This window comes from Porites lutea, chromosome 4 (assembly GCF_958299795.1).
Source record: "Porites lutea chromosome 4, jaPorLute2.1, whole genome shotgun sequence".
Classification (NCBI taxonomy): Eukaryota; Metazoa; Cnidaria; class Anthozoa; order Scleractinia; family Poritidae; genus Porites; species Porites lutea.
Genome location: NC_133204.1, coordinates 14,826,136 through 14,848,242, shown reverse-complemented (window position 1 = coordinate 14,848,242; position 22,107 = coordinate 14,826,136). Strand labels below are relative to the sequence as shown.

Here is a 22,107-nt window from a genome sequence, read left to right as displayed (position 1 = left end):
ACAAAATCTCGTGTCACTCGCGATTGGGTCCACCATGACGGACTATAACAAGTACTGTGATCAGTTATTCTTGGTAAACATCGGTATGTATCTATGCTGGTGGAGCGGAACCAATAAAGCTAAATAACATATAAATAAAACCGTTTAAGCATAATAAACAATCCGTTTCGCTCAAGGAAACATACTCTCAACATCGGTGAATACGACACCGTGCTATGTCACATGCCAGTCGATATTGTCTTTTTGGTAGCCACGAATCATCGCCTAGAAAAGAATGAAATACAGTTCTGTATCCGTTTCTGCCGGCTTTCAAATGTCTCAAAGTGTTCCCCAAAATTCCAAAATTCTAAAAGTACTGCGTTAAATTCTGACGAAACAGTACGACCGTTCAAAAGCAATGCTGAAGAGGTCTCATTTGAAAGGTCACATCACAGAACTTTGTTCACAGACTCAAAAGTTGGGTCTACGTTTCAATAATTTGTTTGGAGTGAAAACGTTGATGCGAGAAAGACATTCATCTCACACTTTACAGAGCAACCAGTTTTTCAAAGGATCAGCTACAGGAAAGGCTGTAATAAAATACCGAACAGAGTTCACACTAAAAAATAGCTTTGGAATACGGACAAAATTACACTTTAAAAAGACGCACTCAGGCAAATACGGTAAGGGCACGTTCGAAAAGGGGGAATGATCGTTGAAAGGTGGACTGATGGGTACTTCACTTCCCCACACCTCTCAATTATTATCGCCTTTTGGTTCTAATTGCTGTGATTTTAAGATTAAAGCAGCTTAGAACTTTAGAGATTTCGTTCAAAATTTAAATATTGCGAGGAGGCATTCATAGTTTGGTTAATTGTCCATTAAAGATATTTGCCCTGTGTTGAAAAACACGTGCGGTGATCAAAAACAATTTGGCTTCGGTTTGTTTTAGTGTATATCATAATGCGAGAAATTGAAAAACCGATGGCAATAAAAAAGGGATTTGGACTCTTTTATCCTAAAAATCCCAACTTTGAAATCATTGCCTCATAAGCGGTACTTTTCAAAAAGAGTTTAACGTCATTACCCCTAATGAGCACAAAATGCCTAGTGAAGGATGGCAGTAAACGTACATAAACTTGGAACAATGCCCTATTGAAAAAATGCATTAATATCAGGCGCTAGAGCAGCTGCATTTCCGATGTACATGGTAAAAATCATACGGTTCTTACTTAACGATTTTGTGCAATATTTCTCAGTCGGTTTGTTTATCTATCTTAGGATCTACATATGACAATTGTGGCCAATCGATTGCGTTCCTCCTGACGAGTGCTTTCGTGACACAGTGAAGTCAGCCGGATTAGAGACTACCGCGCGCGCTTCATTCCAAGGGCTAGGAAGGATTACCGATTAGAATGACAAAATAGTGCGCCGTGTCCTCTAACACAGCGATTTCTCGCAGGGGTCTTTGAAATGGACGAAAAGGAAATGATACGATTATATGGTAACCACAATGAAGCATTAACAGAGCTGATGAAATGAACTAGAAATGGCCAACCCTTCCGTCGTGCGTCTAGTATGGCTTTGGATGACTTTGGTCATCGCCTTGTACGACAAGCGTAGATTACAAGGTAAACTTTGTTGCACCTCCTTGCTATCTTAATTGAACGTCAGCCTTAACATGTATCTACAGTGTTTGAATGTTTTGATAGCAAAATCGGGGTTCCTTTCGGTATGTTTGGGGTTTTAAGGCCTTTTCATGATGAGTTGTGTGCGTTTTGTCACACTGGTTTTTTCAGTAGCATAGATTTTAAGGTAATTATGACATGACACTTCGTGCTCCTCTTTGACAGCAAACGCTCAGGCAAATGAACAAGACCCATCACAGCAGCTGCAAGTCTGCCATGAAGACCATGGAAGATGTATCAGGGATGCTACATTTCAAAACTGTAAGTTACGGCGGTTTAGAATAGCAAGATACAAATGCACCACCAAACGATAACAATCTTAATTATGAAGAACGTCTAAAATTACAAATGGGTAAAGAGCTCAGCACATAATAAACGCTTGTAAGGATTTCATAGCTGCGAAGAGTTAATTCCTTCATTCAGTAATGAGTAGCTTCGAACAAATTTAATAACAGTCGCGCGCGCTTGTTAAAGTTTTCAGGTACTAAAGCACACAAGAGAAACATTTACATCCAGACAACCTTCGGTAGGGTGCAGCTGACGGAATATGATTATCACTTTACACACAGGCTAATTAGTACAGCATTAACACGCACGGTGAACGCAAAAAATCATTAAAAATCTCCAGCCATTCACTGGCTTAAAAGAACTTTATTTTTGTGCATTTAGTCTGTTAAGCTACTTGCAAGGGGTTTTGACAGCAGAGAAAGGGGAAAAAATCACGTTTGTGTTTAAATCAATATTAGCTAAGGCGGAAAGCATAAATTTACTGTTTGTCAGTGACAGAGATTCATTTCTAGAGAGCTTTTTATTCATAAAGGAAACGATTCGTGTAATCTTTGTGGAACAAACGCGTTTAGTGTTTTTTGCTGTATTTTTATTACAGGGTTTTCCGTCAGAAAATAAGAAAAAAACGTGTTTGCCTTGTTATTCTAGACCGGAACGGCAATTTCACTTGCATTTAATTTTGAGATGTAAATTTGAATTACTTAAAATGTTTACAGTCACAATTAAAAACGAAAAAAGACCACTTTATTTTCAATTTTCTTACAAGCGCAGGGATGAAAGGAAATAAACAAAGCTTCAGAGATTCTTTCAGAATAAATATATGAAATATAAAGAATTTATAAAATAATTTTACGTAATAGTAAATAATTTTAAGTAATAATATTTATAAAACTTAAAGTTAAGTAAAATACTTTATAGGATTTGCTAACAAAATTTTCCATTCTTGTGAATAAAGAGCCATAGTTTTATCTTATAGTTTTTATTATTGCAATCTTTTGCGGGCCTTTTCTTATGCTACCAGAGTGTATGGTGGAAAGCACGCATGTAACCTTGTGGCGTTTTTATCAGATACTATATATACTATGACACGTCAGTAATAGATCACAGGAAATTAAAAAGAATAGTTACAACACAAAAGTGAAGCAGAATATTGTTAAAATGTAACACTGTATAATTATGTTGTGGGGAGTTGGGTTGACAGGTCTTTTTAATACTATAGACCACCAGCAATCCATGTTAGTAAAATTAAAAGGATGATCAAAATACAAATGTTAAAATGACACCTGCTAGGGAGGAGGCGGGCAAAGTGGAGATCAGGGCATTACAAGTGGGGGAGTATGATAGGGAGGGAAGGAATCCGAGATAATAGGATGTGGAAGGGATACAGTGGGCAGAAAAGGAAAGAGTGGCAAGTTGGAGTTTTAAAAGGGTGGTAAGCGGGCAAAATAGAGGGAAATTATGCAACATTGCTTAACATTTTGCAATTGAAAAGAGCTACAGGGAGGAGGAGGAAGCCAAGAAAAAAGGGGTGGGAGCTGGTAATGCAAGGTATGGGAGGCAGGACGTTTGGCATCCCCCCTGTACCACACCCTTCACATCATAATACATGAGTAATGTATATGTTGTAGCTATTTTTTATCTCAGGTAACTTTTATTTTTCCTTTGTTTCAACTTCATTTGCAAACATTACCATACCCAAAACCAAAAGAAAAACAAAATTACCTGACATAAAAATTAACTACAACATGTATTTAAAGCATATGAAATTCATGTTATACAAATTTGAATTTAATTCCCCAACAGCGTTGCTCAGAAGGTGACAGGAAGGTCTGAAGACCATTTTCTGGTTTCAGATCTGAGAACCTTAAGGCCATTAAAAATTTGGTCTCACGTGATTCTTTGACATTTTAGAGTACTACATGTGACTACCCCCTTGGGATAACTTCTCTCACCTGCTTAGTTAGTGTGAACCCTCACTTGAGCTGTTGTTAGCAAGTAAGCTGTAATTAATTATTAAAAAACAAGAGAGAAACTGATTATGTGGGAAAAAGGCAAGTCAATTCCTAATCAAAAGGTTCTTACCTAAACATAACAAAAATGACTTAAAAAATAACTTATTCAAGTTCAAACTGTCCTATTATAGCAAGCTGCTTAATTACACTGTCCTGTTTACATTAAAATTAGTGCCACACTGCAGGGTTCTCCATTAGTGCAGGCAGCCAGCTAAAAAACCAGCTATAAATTGGAGGTTTGAGCCGTGTACTATTTGGGAAAAGAGGTAAAGTGGGAGATTGAAAGCCTGAAATTACCTACAAAACCCAGTTGACAAGCTGCCTACTTTTACATCCCAGCTGTTTACTTTCAAACTAAACGAGAACCCTCCTGCACAGATTGTAGAGTTTCAATTATTGTAGTTGATTAACCAAATGATTATATGTACTATCCTGTAAAGGTTCAGAATCACCACATGCTCCGAAGATCTCCCACAAGGACCTTGTAAATATTACAGTCACTATAAACACTGCAGCAAGTTTTAAATGCGTGCAAGAAACACTTGCTGGAAGTTTCGACCCACCCCAATTTGACTGGGTTAAATGGAACCTGAACTATGACTCTGCTCTGGACATTGACCATGGAAAATTCACCATAATTGACATGGATTCAAAGTACACAATTACTCCAGGTGCTGAAGGACATCGCCATATTTCCTATCTTACAATTCACAATGTCACACTGAATGACAGTGGTTTGTATTCTTGTGTTGTGTGCAACCAGTATGGCAGAGATTACCGGACTGTCTTTCTCAGCTTGGAAGGTTAGCAAAAAAACCACCTTAAACTTATGCTGGGCCCAGTTGTTTGAAAGCCAATTAGCGCTTAATCCAGGGTTAAATTTAACCCAGATTTTTATTTCTTTTTTTCAAAAGCATTTTCTCGGATAATTTTCTCAATTATTATTAAGAGCATCCAATCGTCAACTTGTTGACAAGAAAAATCAAACTGAAATTACTTTCTAAGCTCTCATTTCTGAATTCAAATTTCGCACTAAACCTGGCCGTTATCTTAACCCAGCTTTGAACAACTCGGCCCAGGGCTCTTCCACACTAAGCCAATATTATTGGTTCAGCTCTGCCAAAAATACAGACTGCAGCTGATTTTTCCTGCCTTTATAAATTTTTATTGTCATTCAGCCTTTACCAATAAAACTTCAAATTAGCACCTCATAGTATGAGGCTGGGCACTTTGAACTAGCCTTGGTAGGGGTTGACAATTTAGTAGGACTGAAAATCACTTTCTAAACTTATGGTAAAATGGAGCGCGTGAGATCAGAGATATTTTTTAAAGTTTAAAATGTTGGCTTAGTGTGGATTGGGCCCTTCAATATAAAGATTAAGAAATAGACCCTAACTCAACTTAACAACTGAATAATATAGAAAATAATTATTTAATTACTTAATGGTTTGTTTGCAATTAATTTGTAGAGCAACTTATATGTATAGCTATAAAAGCTTATATAGTTTACAGCTAAACTCTGTCTAGGATGGACACATTTGTGACTACTGCACTTATAACTTTTTTTATGAGAGATGCATGCTCACCTTATAAAAAGTCAAAGAAAATGACAGAAGAAAAAATGAGCATGAATCGAAAATGGGACTGTCCATCTTAAGGAGGTGTCCTTTACAACAGAGAGTTCATAATAGTACTTCAATCTGTAAAAAATGATCATCCAGCTATCCATGTGCCTTTATTTAGGTTGGTACGTGAAGTGATAAGCTGTAATAAGGTTTCAAAAACTTATTAATAATTCATAAAGAAAAAACAAAAGATATTAATGTTTAACGAGTGTCTTAATTGATCTGATAAAGACACAGCTAAACTTTATGTCCAATTTTGTTGACCAAAATGACCCCAAATCTAGTTATTAGTGCAAGAATGAGTTGATCTATATCAGAGATTTTGAAACCATTCAAAAAACTCCCAGTCGTGAATTTTCAGGTTTAAAAACTCTTGGCTTTTTCTCCTCAAGTTTTTGAAACTGATAATACTGCACTCCCGCTTGTTTTTTACACATTACATAATAATTTAATACATTAAAATAAAATATTCTTTTCCAACAGAATTTCCAAAAACAAAGGTTCGCTTCCTTGAATCTTCAACACGTGATTCAAGTAAACCAGGCAAGCATGAGACTTCCAACAGACTGTAGGCTCCCCTCTACACTTCAAATTAATTGGTTCAGGCCTGCCAAAAATCATGACTGACATTTGCGTTCAATACATTAAAATAAAATATTCTTTTCCAACAGAATTTTCAAAAACAAAGGTTCGCTTCCTTCAATCTTCAACATGTGCTTCAAGTACACATGCAGGCAAGCTTGAAACTTCCAACAGACAGTTAAGGCCCCCCCTCTACTCTTCAAAATTGGTTTAGGCCTGCCAAAAATCATGACTGACGTTTTGCATTTTAATACATTAAAATAAAATATTTTTTTCCAACAGAATTTTCAAAAACAAAGGTTCGCTTCCTTGAATCTTCAACACGTGCTGCAAGTACACCAGGCAAGCATGAAACTTCCAACAGACTGTAGGCTCCCCTCTACACTTCAAAATTGGTTCAGGCCTGCCAAAAAGCATGACTGACATTTTGCCCTACTTTTCCAAATTTTGTCGATACTTGGCCTTTACTAAACATCAAATTAGCAACAACACTGAACTCTAAAACAGGATGATGACACTTTTGAAAACTTTTTTTTTTTGTTGAAAACTTTTGAAACTTTTGAAAACATAAAGAGAATTACCCTTATGTGGAAGGGGGGGCCCATGTATTTGTTTAATTACCACCCGAATAAAATAGGGCAACAAATACTAACAACCACTTATCTGCGATTTCAAGTCAATTCTGTCAGCACAAGCACAAATGAAGTTTAACGTACATTATTATTTCTTTCCTGGTACTTGAAAGAGCAATTATTGCATATGTATCCATGTGTACTTACTTAGGGTAGCTGTAGTCTATGTGGGGTAGGTCTTGAATTAAATATGGAAAACTAACAATCATTTAAAATTTATCATTCTTTCCAACAGTTTATTCAACAAAGTTTCCTTTAATTGTTCCCTCAACACGTGCTGAAAGTTCAGGGGTGAGCCAACAAACTGTTATTATTTTGGGCAGCTTGGGAGCTATGGCTGGGCTCATTGTGATTGGGTTCATGATCTACGTTGCCTGGAAAAAGCGAGGAGGAAAAATGCAGCAGAATTTACCAGTGATTTTACAAGAGTCAAACTTAATGATTGAAGCAGAGGAAAATATGCCTCCCTCTCCTACGTACACGGTGTCAAATGGACAAGTTGCCATTGCACGAAAGAGAAACAGCAGTTACAGATCTCAGCTGTCATCTGTAGCATCTGCTGGAACTGTAATAACTTATACAGATGGTATGATAACAAGCCTACAAATTTACTTATCAGGGTGCAAAGAAAGTTATTTTTACACCTTGCCATTTGGGCAAGCTGGGACTAGCATATACCAGCCCAAATGTTTTGATGAGCAAAATTGATGTCACAGTTCTTCTGTATTTTGAATAATTTCCTCAAAAACTTCACTTGCCCATTGGGCAAGTTAAGAACAAACTTCACCAGCCCAATAGCAAAATCCACTAGCCCTGGGCTATCGGACACTGCTTTCTTGGCACGCTGCCTATTAACTAAAAATAATAGTAACGATAATGATAATAATAATAAAATTATATAATTACAATAGGGATTACCGAGAAAGAGTGTATTGGACTCATGACGCAGGGGTCTTACTGCTAAGTAAGATCCTGATGGTTCATTTAAAGTGACATTTATAATACATGTATATCTTTCAGCTGAGTTTGAATATCCACTGGATGAGAAATGGGAGGTCCCAAGAGGATCAATTGCAATTAAGGAGCTAGCTGGTGAAGGTGCATTTGGTTACGTTGCAAAAGCAGAGGCCTTTGACCTACCTAACATGCCTTCACCTTGTACTGTGGCTGTCAAAATGTTAAAAGGTTAGGTGTCATCATGACTATGTTGTCTATTCCTAAATGTATGTTTGTTAGTTTATTTCCTTTTTTTAAAAGAAATTTATCAAGAGTCACACAGGAGGAAATGTAGGCAGATTGCATAGCCACAGGGGGTAATTAATCCAAATGCCTCGCCTAAGAAAATTTTGAAAAGTACAATCATTATCATAATTTATACCATGAGTGTAAAGGTTCATTTTTTTGGATTAAAAAACCCAATTCATGCAAGCTAGGACATGTACATTGTATACAGAAAATATAAGGGCTTTCTTTCCCCAGGGACGGCAAACTGTCTGTAAAAATGAGGTGTCCTTGGTTATTATATAAGCAGGTGTCCGTAAGGCAGGGTTTGACAGTCTGTAACTGTCTGCATTGGTTAAAATTTGCCTTTTACGTTATCACCAACCCCTTTTCAAGGCTGCAAATAATTTTTTTTTGTAAGCAGGTCATTTGTCAGGTCAGAGACCAGACCTGATCTGACAAGGAAACAGTCTGGTCGGACAAAAAAAAATTCCAAGTGAAAGAGCAAAATTAAGAATTCAAGAAAACAACCTATTTCACTGCTTTAATTGCACAATATTAATCACAGACAGGAGCTTTAACAGTTGTAGATCAGTTCACTGATCATTCTTCACTGACTTCGCACTTAAAAAGACTCTCCTCAGAAGATTATTCTGATGAACGTTCATCAGAAGAATCTTCGTTGAGATGAAGGCGTTTTGTCGGAACCCTTTTTTTGTAGGCTTTCCTTCTTTTTCTTGGCCGTCTTCTTTTCGCCCTGTCCCACTGCTTTGTTTTTCCTTGCCGAAACCTTGGTCAAGATGTTTCTTCAGAGAACTGTAACAGCAAAAAATCCATTTTTGCTGTCGAACTCGAACTGAAACTCAAACAACCAAGTAATAAGATCAAGCAAACAATCGACTCATACGCGACCACCGACACAATTTTCTCTCACACTCTCTGTTTTCCTGCGCAAATGGAACAAATAGCTAGGCAGGGAAAAAACCTAGTCAGACGTTTAGATCATGCAGATTTGTCACTGTTTACAACTGAAACTGCAAACTTGGAGCAGAAGTGAACGGTGATGCAATCGTGCCTACGAAGAGTGACTTCTTGTCATTCGTGTTTTGACAAAAATGATTGCCTGTTTAGTTGGAAGCAAAATTATTTCAAAGCCTCCTGAGTGCACTGAACTACTGTTTAGGTTAAAATATACTTTGGAATCTTTTATAATCTTTTTGTCTTGGAAATCTGCAACATTGGGCCTCTTTATATACACATTATGTAAACGGAACTGATTCGTGAATGCAATAAATTCTGAAAAAAACTTGCTGATTATTGCTCTGAATGGGTCTTTTTAGTCAAAGGAACAAAATAAAATAAAATGAATAAGAATATTAAACCTGAGTCAGGTTTCGTTTAATGAAGTTCATAAATTTGGAGTCCTGATGGTTTTTCAGAAATGTGACTTCACAGAAACCGGAGCGCCCGAACCGGCATGTCTGCAATTCGTCGCCGAGAACGTTAAGCCGAATTCTTTACCAGTATAATTAAACAAAAATTTAATTCTGATTTACTTTTCGAAAGCAGATTATTATTTTTTGATTGTCAATGGGTGTGTTTAGCCAAATAGCGGAACAATGTTTTGCCACAAGCGTCATGAAAGTATGATAATTAAAAGTTTAATTTGGATCAAAAGTGCCCGGTCAGAGTGACTGACCAGACTAATATTTCGCCGGTCAAAAGGTCAAATTTATCGGACAATTGTCCGATGACCGACTGTTATTTGCAGCCTTGCCTTTTTCTATATTATCATCCTTAAATACTTACATACATCCTTCTCCATAATATTATCAATCCATACTTTAAACTAGAAAATGTACCCAACACAAACACCAAAACTATAATTATATGGCAAATTGCAACAGACATCAGCAACTTTTGAAACCATAACTAGTACATTTTATTGCGGGCGACAAGAGGAGCCGCAATCCTAATCTCCAGGTTGTTATTACGCATGCGTGGCATGTATGTAGCCAGTATTCGTTTGGACTTCCACTAATAGTGTATGGAATGCACAGAACACTCCTTGATCATGCACGTTTGGACCTTCTCTCACTTGTAATCTGATCACACGTGTTTTGACCATCTGTAACATGAAACTTATGCAAAGCACAGCGATGGTGCAAAAGCATTTTTACCAGGAGTTTTGACCTTTGATCGTTGTCGCCTGCACTCTGTAACCTTTGGTTATTACTAGTTAACTAATTACTGTAACTTTTAACTGGTTTATATTTAGGTAAACATTTCTCTACCAGCTGCTATTCCCGACACAATTTACTAATTTCTTAAGAACAAAAGTAATAACTGCAGCTATTAAAATTATATTTTTTTATAATTATTTGTTCATGTAGAAAATGCCTCTGATGTTGAATTATCTGATCTCATATCTGAAATGGAAACAATGAAAGAAATAGGAACTCACAAAAACATTGTGAACTTTCTTTTTTTTCTTTCTTTTTTTTTTTTTTTTCTTTCTTTCTTCTTTAACTGCAGCTATTAAAATTATATTTTTTTATAATTATTTGTTCATGTAGAAAATGCCTCTGATGTTGAATTATCTGATCTCATATCTGAAATGGAAACAATGAAAGAAATAGGAACTCACAAAAACATTGTGAACTTTCTTTTTTTTCTTTCTTTTTTTTTTTTTTTTCTTTCTTTCTTCTTTAACTGCAGCTATTAAAATTATATTTTTTTATAATTATTTGTTCATGTAGAAAATGCCTCTGATGTTGAATTATCTGATCTCATATCTGAAATGGAAACAATGAAAGAAATAGGAACTCACAAAAACATTGTGAACTTTCTTGGGGCCTGTACAATACAAGGTGAGGATCACAACAAAAGATAAAGCTGTCATTCATTCTTATTTATTTGCCAGGCTAAAAGTCACTATCTCAATTCAATCATTGCAAATATGGCATCTACAGTATTGCCTTCCCAGCTCTAGCAGTTTGCAGGAACCATTAGTTTTAACTAGGTTCATTTTAAAATGGCCTTACCCCTCACAAGTCTCTTGCAGCTCAGTGGTAGAGTACCTGGACTATTAACTACAAGTTCTTAACTTTGACTTACTGTTAAAGTTAGGAGAACTCAAACATTTTTTTTCAGAGTCTGTCAATATCAACCCAGCCATTTCTCAAGTTTTTATATGTTGACCTAAGTTTTTCTTTGTTAGTTTTGTATGTATATATTTGCACAGCCTACATCTTGATCATCCACATGTGGTGTAGTTCCCCACAGTACTCTTACCCAACCCCTTGAAAGGTCGATTAAAATTCTAAGAGGAAGGGAGTTTTTAGAAGTCCAAATAAATAAATTTAAGAGGTAAGTATGAACCAAACCTGAAATTTAGAGAGGGAGGGGGACTCAAACTAAAAAAAAGAAAAATGGGGCAATGAATTGGATATTCTATATAGAATGGTTTTCGTTTGAGTGTCGTAAAACCAAAACCAAAGTAATTACTCTGGCCAATCACATAGGACACAGACAATACATTGAACCAATCAAAACTCGAAGTAATTACATGTGGCTGACGCAAAGCGCGGGAAAATGCATGCGAGCGCGTCACAATTGGCTTTGGTTTTACTTCTGATTGGATGAAAAGGTGGCGCGAATCTTTTAAGCCAATCGCATCGTGTAGAAAGTGCAAAACCAATTACTTTTCGACACTCAAATGAAAACCGCTCTATGGAAAAACACATCTAAAATAAATGTTATGACTGCCACTAAAGATCTGTGAAATTTGTTTTTTCAGGTCCATTACTTCTCATCGTAGAGTTCTGTCCATATGGGAACTTGAGAGACTTTTTACGCAGTAACAGACCCTCTCTGATAGATGACAAAAAAGCACAGTTATTAACCTTTAGAGATCTTTTATCAATTGCATACCAGATAACTAGAGGGATGAGTTACTTATCTTCTAAAAAGGTAAAATATCATAATACATATATACATCTACTATTCAGTAACACAAATCCAGGGGTATGAAAGACATGTCTGCAGCTACAAGGAAATATGAGTTGCAAAGGTTTTAATTTGCAGTTGCGTCGGTGTAACTAACTTCCAAGCAAATGCTTAGGAAATATTAATAGCACATCTAAAAGAAAAATCTGACAGTTATGAGGAATGTGTCATTCCATAAAATGTCCATAATCACTCCATGGAGGTCATTTTGGTTTTACCCCTCCTTCCTACCCCTCTAAAATGGGTATCAAGGCCGTGCTCTAAGAAAAATTGAAGGGAGCCTGTAATGTACTCCAACTGTGAAATGCAGGTTTCCTGACCATGATTTTCATGAAAAGGCTAAGATTTCCTACAGTCTGTGACAAGAATAGTTGGGACACCTCCACCCAATGCTGTTTTTTCACTTCTGGCCTATCTTCGTACCCTCCCAATGTTGTTTATCATGGTTAACTCACCAAATCTTGCACACCAACATTGGGAGGGCAAGAAGAAAGCAAAGTGTCCCAATATTTCTGACTCAGGCTGCAGTTGCCCAAGAGCAAAAGAGAGGCACCAGGGGCTATTGGGTATTGCTTAGACCTAAGCATACCATGCTCAAGGTGGATCATGATTTTTGCATGTCCTAGAACATTGATGTCAGCACTGAGAACTGGTTATGGGTATACAGTAGTTTCAAAGCTACTGTTAAAGTCCAGTGTACACAGAATGATGCTTACTATCATTTGCTTTGCTTTCTTTATACCTAGTGCATACATAGAGACCTGGCAGCCAGGAATGTTTTAATTGCTGAAGATTTTGTAATAAAAATAGCAGACTTTGGTCTCTCTAGAAACCTTGGAAGTACAGAATACTACAGAAAAACCAGTCACGTAAGTATATACTTGTACTGAAGTCAAAGGAAAGAAAGTCATCTCATAGTTCCTTTTTTAAGGAAGTTTGTTTGTCTTCCTTTTTTTCTGTTGTCACCATTTTTAGCAGCAACATTGATCCTATAGGAAGGACTTTTCTTTACGGGGTTATTGGAGCTGCCCCATGATGTAGATACATTTTCCTGGATACTGTGTGCAACCTGTTTGGCAGCAACAATTTCCTCCTAATGATGGGGAAAAGGCTCTAATACAATGTTGATGGTGCACAAGAGAGGAATATTAGTCAGCTTTATACATGTCACCTATTCGGCACACATCTTGCATCTAAAGATAACCAGAAAATGACACTCATGATCTGATTTTGTCATTAATGATGTACTTTTATACGATTAAAAAACGAGGAAATAATTTCCTCATTTTTTATTAATTGTAGAGTTACTGCCAAGCGATCACTTCCAGGAATTACAGATTAGGACTGTCACTAATTATCATAAGAATGCACTAAGGAACAAGCACGAACACCATTATGAGGGGGGCATTGGGGTATATTAGAAACCACAAAACCGAAGAAAAAATCATCCAAAACCGCAAAACCGCAAAAAAATTCGGCCAAAACCGAAAACCGCATACAAAACCGTCAAAAAACGGATACAATGGTGACAAGTGGGGCATACAGAGCAAACTAAACTAACACTAATTTCACCAAAGTATTTGTAAATGTCATGGACTTTGTCTGAAGCCTTCGTATCTTTTTGTGTCTGCTTAAATCATATGCTTTGTTTCTGCCGCTCTCTTGAGCCCAGACTTTACGGCTCAATTTCCGAAAAGCCTAGTTAACTTAGGAGAATTTGCACGCAAGTCCTCTTTAGAATTGCAATTTTGCAGTTGCAAAAAGCTATAGCTCTGGAAACTTCAATCGAAAATCTCTAATTGAACATCCCCTCCTCGTAAAAAAACGCAACACAATCCACAATTGCTTCTTCCGTTGCTGGCGCGGGGGGCACGTTGGAAGCCATAGCTCGCAAACTGACCAAATGGTCGCCCTGGTCTGCAAGGTCAAAGTCTCGCCGGGCGTCAAGGGAGACGCTTGATCCCCTACCATGGCATTTATTTTGTCACGCATTCCTCTAAATAACTTTGGCATTTCGCGGCTATTCGAGATCAAGTGCTGCTCAAATCGAACAGAAACCGGAACCCAAAATAGGACAAAATAGGAAAAACCAAAAACCACATCGGGTACCAAAACCGAAAAACCGCTAGTATTTTTCACGAAAACCGAAAACCAGATGCTAAAAAACGAAAAATCTGCAAACCGCAATGACCACCAAAACCGAAAAACCGAAGTCTTTTGCAACAAAAACCAAAAAAACGATCTAAAAAAATAGCCAAAACCGCAAAACCGAAAATCCCAATGCCCCCCTCCATTACTTCAGGACGCTTAATTACCAGAATTCAGAACTGATCAGCCAGACAGGTCATTTTGAAATTAAATAAAATAGGCTTCTTTTGACAGTTTTCAATAAAAATCTATCAAAGCTATGCATACCACTTAGAAATAGACTGATTTGGCTGCCCAGTTCTTAGTAGTGGAATTTTATTAATTTTATGAGTTATATGCATTGTAGTTAACTTACAACTGAAATTCTGCTTTCTTTTAGGGCAGACTTCCAGTTAAGTGGCTTGCAATAGAAGCATTGTTTGACCAACAATACACAATAAAGTCAGACGTGTAAGTTTTATAATCACTAAATTTAGTCTACCAAACACATATAATCTATTTCATTTTTTTCCCAACTGTAACGAACATATAAAATACACATAATAATGTTGTTTGCTTTGTATACATCGAACTTCAGGTGGTCATTTGGAATTCTCTTGTGGGAAATCTTTACTCTTGGTGAGTATAGAAATTTAACTCTCAACTAGTTTTTTGAACTAAAATTACTCCTGTCCAATCTTTTCAGTTTTAAGGTTTCTGATAAAACACTGACTTGTCAATACTTATTATAATAATAATATTATTACTTTGGTGAAAAGATTGCCTGGCATCAGTTCGTTAGTTTCCCTTTACATATATACTTTTGAGGTGTACAGTGTAAAACAAATCCAGGGACTCCAAATTGGTTACTTTACCCTAGAAGTATACTTTAAAAGTTGCACTCTCTTGTCTAAACCCATTTAAATTGTTACCTTGTCAAAAAACCCTACTTTACCCTAGAAGTATACTTTAAAAGTTGCACTCTCTTGTCTAAACCCATTTAAATTGTTACCTTGTCAAAAAACCCAAGGTGGCAGGTGCTATCTATTATACGTACATAATCTACAGTTTAAGCATCTGACTAGTCAGTTATAAAACTGTAAAGATGTAGGTGGTCCCATGGGAACACTCAGTGCACAAGCACTTTTAATTACAACCAACTATTTAAAATATATGATTGTTGACAAAATGGTGTATTTTCTTGCTTTATTAAACAAGGTGGTACACCATACCCTGGAATTCCTGTTGAAAGGTTGTTCACTCTACTCAAGAATGGATACCGTATGGAATGTCCCATAAACTGCCCTCCAAATATGTGAGCATTATTGGCAAAGGTTTAACGTATTTGCATTTCAAGCTAAGGCCTTAAAAAAAGGCCAATTACCTTAGCAGAGACTCATAATTAAGATTAATTGGTAATACATAGGAACGTAGTTCGCACCTTAAGTTGCAAGTTAGTATTTTAACAAAGGAAGATTTGAACTATTAATATGGTTACAAAGAGGAGGTGTTGTACAATTTTTTTGAAATAAAGTTTCTGCGCCTAGTAATAAGTAGTTAAAATTACTGAGCCTTTCAAAAACATGAGAACTCTGAAGTTCGAAAGGCAACTGACATTTGCATTTTTTATGCTGCCAACAATCATCTTAGCGGATCTCTTAGGCAACAGAACTTTACTTAAACTGGTTCAAACATTCATGGTTTGTGATCTGTGATTGGTGGATCTCCATCCGTTTTGTGTGTTTCTGTGTTTCAAGGTTCATTGCTTGTGATCGTAATTATTATAATTAACATCAGCAAAAAAAGCAATTGTGAAGGCGGCTTTTGAACTTTAGAGTTCACGTATTTTGGAAAAGCATAATTTTGTAAGACATAAATTCAATAGATTTACAGAATGGTAAATAAAATCTCATGGACTGATTATAATTCATTTATTTTTATCTGTTGAATTTCTTTTTCAGCTATGAGACAATGCTCCATTGTTGGAGTGAACACGCCAAAAGTCGGCCATCATTTGCTGAGTTATATGAAAAGCTGGATGGATTCCTCTCAGCAGAAGCAGCTTTGGTAATTTATTTCAACTCATTGGTTAATTTTAATAATAGATTACACAAGCGAATACAAGATTGCAATACACAGTCATTATGTACTCAGCCAATACGCTTATTCCAATGGATTGTTTAGGGAAGGTGTATTTTTAACTGCAGACTGGTCCCAAAGGTGAAATGATAAAAAAGTGAACAAAATGTAGTTAAAAAAAGTTAAATAAAATATTCAAATTTAACTCGTTTACGGAAGGGAGTGTTTTGGGCCGACTGTAAAAATTGTTACAAGCAATATTAATTCTTGCCCTATCTGCCTTGGCAGTTGTTTTGAATGCCAGGTCTCATGCCACAGGACAGAATACATGTCACCATGGTAAAGATAAATATTAAACAGGACCAGAAGTGTGCTCCTAGCCCTAACCCTTATCTAAATGTTGTTTTAGATCATGAGGAAGCCATTAGTATTAGTTAACTATCAATAAAACGGTGACATGTAATCAATGAGCTGCAGAAAAAATGTGACCTGTAAAAGAAACCTGTCCCATTTGCTGAAGTTGATGAGATATAAAATATAATTTTTAAAATAAAAATTGGAAGCTGCATTGGCAAATTGCCAAAATTGCCAATCTGCTTTAATAATTAATTTTAATAATTTATTAATTTACTAAATCAAGTTACCGTATTTATTCGATTAACCTCCCTGGGCGCTTATTAAATTTTTGGACCTTGAGAGTGGGCGCTTATTCGAGGTGGGCGCTTGTTCGAGGCTGGGCGCTTGTTCGAGGCTGGGCGCTTATTAAATTTTCACCATTTTCAGCAAGTGAAGTATGTTTATTTTGCAACAAAACAATAAATGCTAATAACAGAACGCGAAGAAGTAACAAAGCAAGGTTTCTGTATAATACTCTGAACAAACCTCCGTCCTCGGGGAAGTCTCTTATTAGAATTTATTCACTCAAAGGGGTGGGGTGGGGGTGAGCGCTTATTTGAGTTTGATTGGGAGGAGGAGGGGGTGGGCGCTTATTCGAGACTGGGCGCTTATTAACTTTTTCTGCCTTTAGGATGGGCGCTTATTCGAGGTTGGGCGCTTATTCGAATAAATACGGTATTTCAGTGCAACAAATTACGAAGAAAATAGAACAATGGTCACAAGTTATCTGATCTTTGATTTGAGGGATGTAGTGAAGGACAGGCCTTCTATGAGTCAAGGCCCTGACTTTTAAACTTAACTGGACCTTCAAAATTTCCCCAAGTTTTTGTTTTCCCAAGCAATGTGAGCTGGCAATAGGGTCATTTTCAGCCGGTGAAATTAGCTGGCAGCCCACTCTTAGATATATTTCTGTGATTTGAACACCAGTGATTGTAAGTTACATTTTTAGCAGATACAGCATCTAATTCATAACTTTTTTTTTTCTTAGGAGTATGTTGCAGTATTGGCACAGTCAGTTGATTGCTTGGCAGAAACGGATACAACTGAACCTCAACAAACACCTGACAGATCCTTTCCAAAAACTTCCACTAACAAAATCAATACAGTAGTCTAAACAAAAAATTGCATTACATTCAGCACAATAATTATACATTTTATTCGCTATATGTCTTCTCATATTGGCTAAGAGCTCATCAGTCGACTGTATAGTCTACAATGCACAACCTATAGATTAGTTAGTTTATAGTGACTAATCTTTGTGTTCTGCATGCAATGCAGAATTTCCAAGAGCAATGTCAAACTATGTTTCACGTAATGCTTTGCTTGTCCTTCAGCACTTTCCTTGACCTTCATTACTCCAGGTATCACAAAAACCTCAACCAATTATTGTTTATTATTGTGCAAAAAAAATATAGGAGCTGTGTGCTCCCTTATGTAATCTGCTTCCCCAGAGGGAATGGTTTTTGCACCATTTTGGTCTGAAAATGGATATATAGACTTTGCCCATATTGGTCTGGAATCGGGTATGGTTTTTGAGGTAATTAAGTGAATGTATGAATGTATTTATCATTTTAATTCCATATGAATAAGCAAGAAAGAGAAATATGCAAATTTGAAATGGATTTTAAGAAATCCCTTTTGTTGGCGCAGGGCTGTCAACCACCCACATCTTCAAAAATTGAGAATTCAGTTTACAGGGAAGGGATAACAGATGATGTCATAATGTACAAAATACATGTATGATGTCATTTGGGCAAAAAAACATACAAAAAAGATGTTGTTGGAATTGTAACATTTGTACCTGATTGGTTTACCTCCCACTAATCACGTCAGTGCTTATATTACAATGGCATACCAGTGTTTCTGAGGAAATGTTTGATGTTAGAAGTTAAATAGCTCAAACAATGCAAAATATTTGAAATTTTATTGACAGAAAGTCATCTTCAAGAAATTGCAAACTTCGGCAATTATCTGGGAGATTTCAGACTCTAATCTGGAGACCAGGCGAAATGGTTCAAAATCGGGAGTCTCCCGGATTATCCGGAAGAGTTGACAGCACTGTTGGTGTTGTAGTCTAATTAATGATGATATGAAAATGGATGTGAAAAATGACATTTGTTGGTCCAAAATAGGATCAGGATTTGTGGAACCAGGTGGTACATCCCCACCAAGAATTCCCAGGAGTATCCCCCTGGGTCTTATAGTAAGTATAACTAACTGTTTCCAAAGAGAGCTAACTCTTTGTTGAATCATACAATGCGAGACAACTGTCACTTTGACATGTTGCTTCAAGCATGAGACCAACTACCGTAAAATTCTGAAAATAAGCCCCAGGGCTTATATTTTTCAAAGGCCCTATTTGGGGGGTTATTTTTGGAGGGGCTTATATTTGGAGGGGCTTATCTACAGAGGGAAATTTGCATTTCAAAACCGATTGGGCTAGCCTTATAGTTGGAAGTAAATTTACCATTTTTGCTTTGTTTTACTTTGTATTTGAAGGCAATTTTTCAAATACAAGCCCTGTAGGGACTTATTTTTGGAGGGATGATTTAACTGAGGGTTTTTTTGCGTTACCGGTTTGGGGGGCTTGTATTTGGACGGGCTTATTTTCAGAATTTTACGGTATTGTGATGGCCAGTAGGTCGACCTATAAGCGCCCCCCTCCCCAGTGTTCTCCTTATCAGGCGGTAACCGGTAAAATTTACCGCCTGAAGCAACACTTCTTACCGCCTGCAACTGCTTAAAGGTTTACCAAAATTACATATTTTTTTTTTAAAAAAATATGCAAGTTGTGATCCGATCCTATCCGATCCTCACAAGAACATGAATGAATATATGGAAAAGTATAGCTACCTAAGTACAAAACGTACAGTTCAAAAATAATACACGTGCAGGAACTTCTTTTTGCGTCCGCAAGCTGGCAACTTCGTGTGGCTTTTTGCAGGGCGCTTGCGCTTGAATCCAGCAAGACGCAAGAACTTCTTTTGCGGTTATAAATTTAACCACAAGAATTTCTTAAAATTATCTTGTGCAAAGGTAACCTTTTAAGCGAGGAAATGTGTACAATTTTGCAGCGCTTCAAAAAATAAGGAACGATCGTCAGGATCGTAGTATGTTTCGCAAAAGAGCCGTGTAATTTGAGACCGCACGTGCAACAGTGTCAACTTAAAGCGCTCTCGAAAAAAGAAAACATTCTAAAGTAAAGTAGGAATATTTTCACTAAAGGCTCTTTCAAATTAGCGCAATAAAGTAATAATAATTCCCATGTTTTCTTGTGGGGAGAAATTCAACGCCTTTGGTTTGTTTTGCCGGGACTATGGTATTGTACTATGAAATGATCCAAATAATCGAAATGTTCGAAACTACTGATCGTTTTGTTAAACAAACGCCTCACACGCTTTATCTAACTTTGGAAAAGCTGAACGATTGAAGTGTTCACTTTGCAGAAAAAGCAGAGAAAGCTGTTCGCTTTCCCAGGCAACTTTTTACGTGTGTCCTTTCATGATTACCTTTTGCTGCCACAGAGTGAATTAGTATCAACGCTACAAAACGGTGTTGTAACAAAAAGGCAACAAACACTACAAACTTCTTTCAGGTTAACACTTATAAAGAACTTCATGCGCCTTCTTGAGGCTTGCGGTAATTTTCTAGCTTCTTGCGGTGAAGATTTTTGACTTCTTTCGTTTCAAAGTTCTTGCGAGTAAACCACAAAGGGTCCGCAAAAATAGGGCACTTTCACTTCTTGCGGTGGCTTGCATGTTCTTGCGGCGCAACAACTTCTTACGCCACTTTTTGCGCGTGCATAATGTTGGTTCTGTACTAGTACTATATATGCAGCTTTCCTTTTTAGGGACATGCATTTTGGAAAGAGAACATTAAAGACATAGTAAAATTATTGGAATAAAACGTTTTAATTTGTTGTCTAAAGATAACGACAGCAGATTTGCGTAAAATAGGTCTTAAAATATCGGAATAAAAAATTTCCCAGTGATGGCGGATCCATGTCCCTCACTCCACTACCCCCCTCCCCCCCTCTTAGAAAAGTATATATTTTTTGCCTTACCGTCCATGAATGGTCCCTTACCTGCTGAGCTAAAATTTAGGGAGAACACTGCTCCCTGAAAACACTTTTCATGGTGAGAGGTTATTTATATATTATAATGTTTTAATAATTAGACATAACAGCTTTTTGTTCAAATGAACGTTATTTAAATGCTGTTATCGTAAAATAAAATTATTCTATAGCTGATCGTGAATTTAAAATCTTTACAACCGTTCAGATTACCTTAACGTAAGACTTCGTTTTGTATAAAATTTCTCACAACTTGTATAGAAAAAACCTTGTACATACTAGATAAAAACTAAATTAAAATCCTACTATTTTAACAAAATTGTGGTTAAGATTAAAGAATGTATACACATATGCAGACTTGGAAAAATATTAAAAGACAACTTACTTGCAGCTCTAAGTTCTTTTAGAGTTCGCCAGTCAGCTTGGCTCAGGTCAGCCATAGCGTCACTTAGCAGCAGCCATTTTGATGTTGACGACCTCCTCAAAGTCGCTCGGAACTTCTCCGGAATATCTTCGGACCCCAAAACTCGAGAATTTGTTAGATTCCCGTATGTTTAAATCAAGGACGTGACCTTTTTTTGAAATTCCCAGGGAATTCCCACGTAATACACTCAGTTTGCCCCCGCCCCAACAAATAGCCTGTATTTTGCTTAGACTGATGTTCAAATGGGTGAGGACAAAACATGGACCAGGGGTCCATGGACCCCTACTTTGGTCCGGGTCCCTGGACCACTTTCATGGACCGGGTCCATGGACCCCCTGTCATGGACCGGGTCCATGGACTTTTTTTCAAATAATTAGAAATGAATAAAAACAGAAATAGTGCAAAAATATTAGATTTGACAAGAAGCTGTTGACCGATGCTCGTGATTGTTTACAAATATTTAGTTGTGCTTACATGACGTACACTCTGCTTGCAAATGTGTGTACCGTTGCACTTATGTCCTATCTTGTGAACATGTCCTCTGACGTAATGTGATATTCAAGCCAATCAGGTCATGCGATCTATCGTGGTAGTCGCGGCATAGGACTGGAAAAGAACCTCCGTTGCAGTTTGGTCTTCGAGCAAAATTTGCAAGTTTAGCGGGTCGGGGACGGTAGTAAAATTTGTCTTGCAAGGTTAAGTAAACATGGCGGCCGAATCAACAACACAATTTCGGATTTTAAGGCTGCGAAGGAGGGTATATTTAATGTCGTTTTGGCATTTTACATTAAGAATTCGAAAAAAACAATACCGGCTGTGGGTCGTTAAAGTTAAATTTCACGTTTTTACATGTTATAAAAATATGAAGAGCGGATTGTGCGGTTTCTACTCCGTCAGTCTCATTTTCGTATCGATGAACTTAATTTTTAGCCCATATCCGTTAAGATAGCAAAGACTTTGCGGAGAGGACAAGT

The 22,107-nt window shown here is 37.0% G+C and overlaps 1 protein-coding gene across 1 annotated transcript; it reads left to right on the top strand.

The window, feature by feature from the left end:
* The first annotated feature begins 357 nt into the window (after positions 1 to 357).
* LOC140932614 (fibroblast growth factor receptor 1-like) lies at positions 358 to 21,099 on the top strand. The gene is made up of 15 exons (XM_073382123.1): positions 358 to 662; positions 1,261 to 1,610; positions 1,833 to 1,928; positions 4,408 to 4,770; positions 6,076 to 6,135; positions 7,042 to 7,392; positions 7,827 to 7,991; positions 10,787 to 10,897; positions 11,827 to 11,999; positions 12,782 to 12,904; positions 14,563 to 14,633; positions 14,761 to 14,801; positions 15,381 to 15,477; positions 16,124 to 16,229; positions 17,626 to 21,099. Exons 2-15 carry the CDS (start codon positions 1,529 to 1,531, stop codon positions 17,749 to 17,751), a joined length of 1,965 nt encoding a protein of 654 aa, XP_073238224.1. The 5' UTR covers positions 358 to 662; positions 1,261 to 1,528; the 3' UTR covers positions 17,752 to 21,099.
* The last annotated feature ends 1,008 nt before the right edge of the window (positions 21,100 to 22,107 follow it).

Coding starts and splice junctions, on each gene's coding strand:
- LOC140932614 (XM_073382123.1), top strand. CDS start 1,529: ATGGCCAACCCTTCCGTCGTGCGTCTAGTATGGCTTTGGATGACTTTG. Junction 6,136..7,041: donor ACGTGATTCAAGTAAACCAG/GCAAGCATGAGA, acceptor TCTTTCCAACAG/TTTATTCAACAAAGTTTCCT. Junction 15,478..16,123: donor ATAAACTGCCCTCCAAATAT/GTGAGCATTATT, acceptor TTTCTTTTTCAG/CTATGAGACAATGCTCCATT.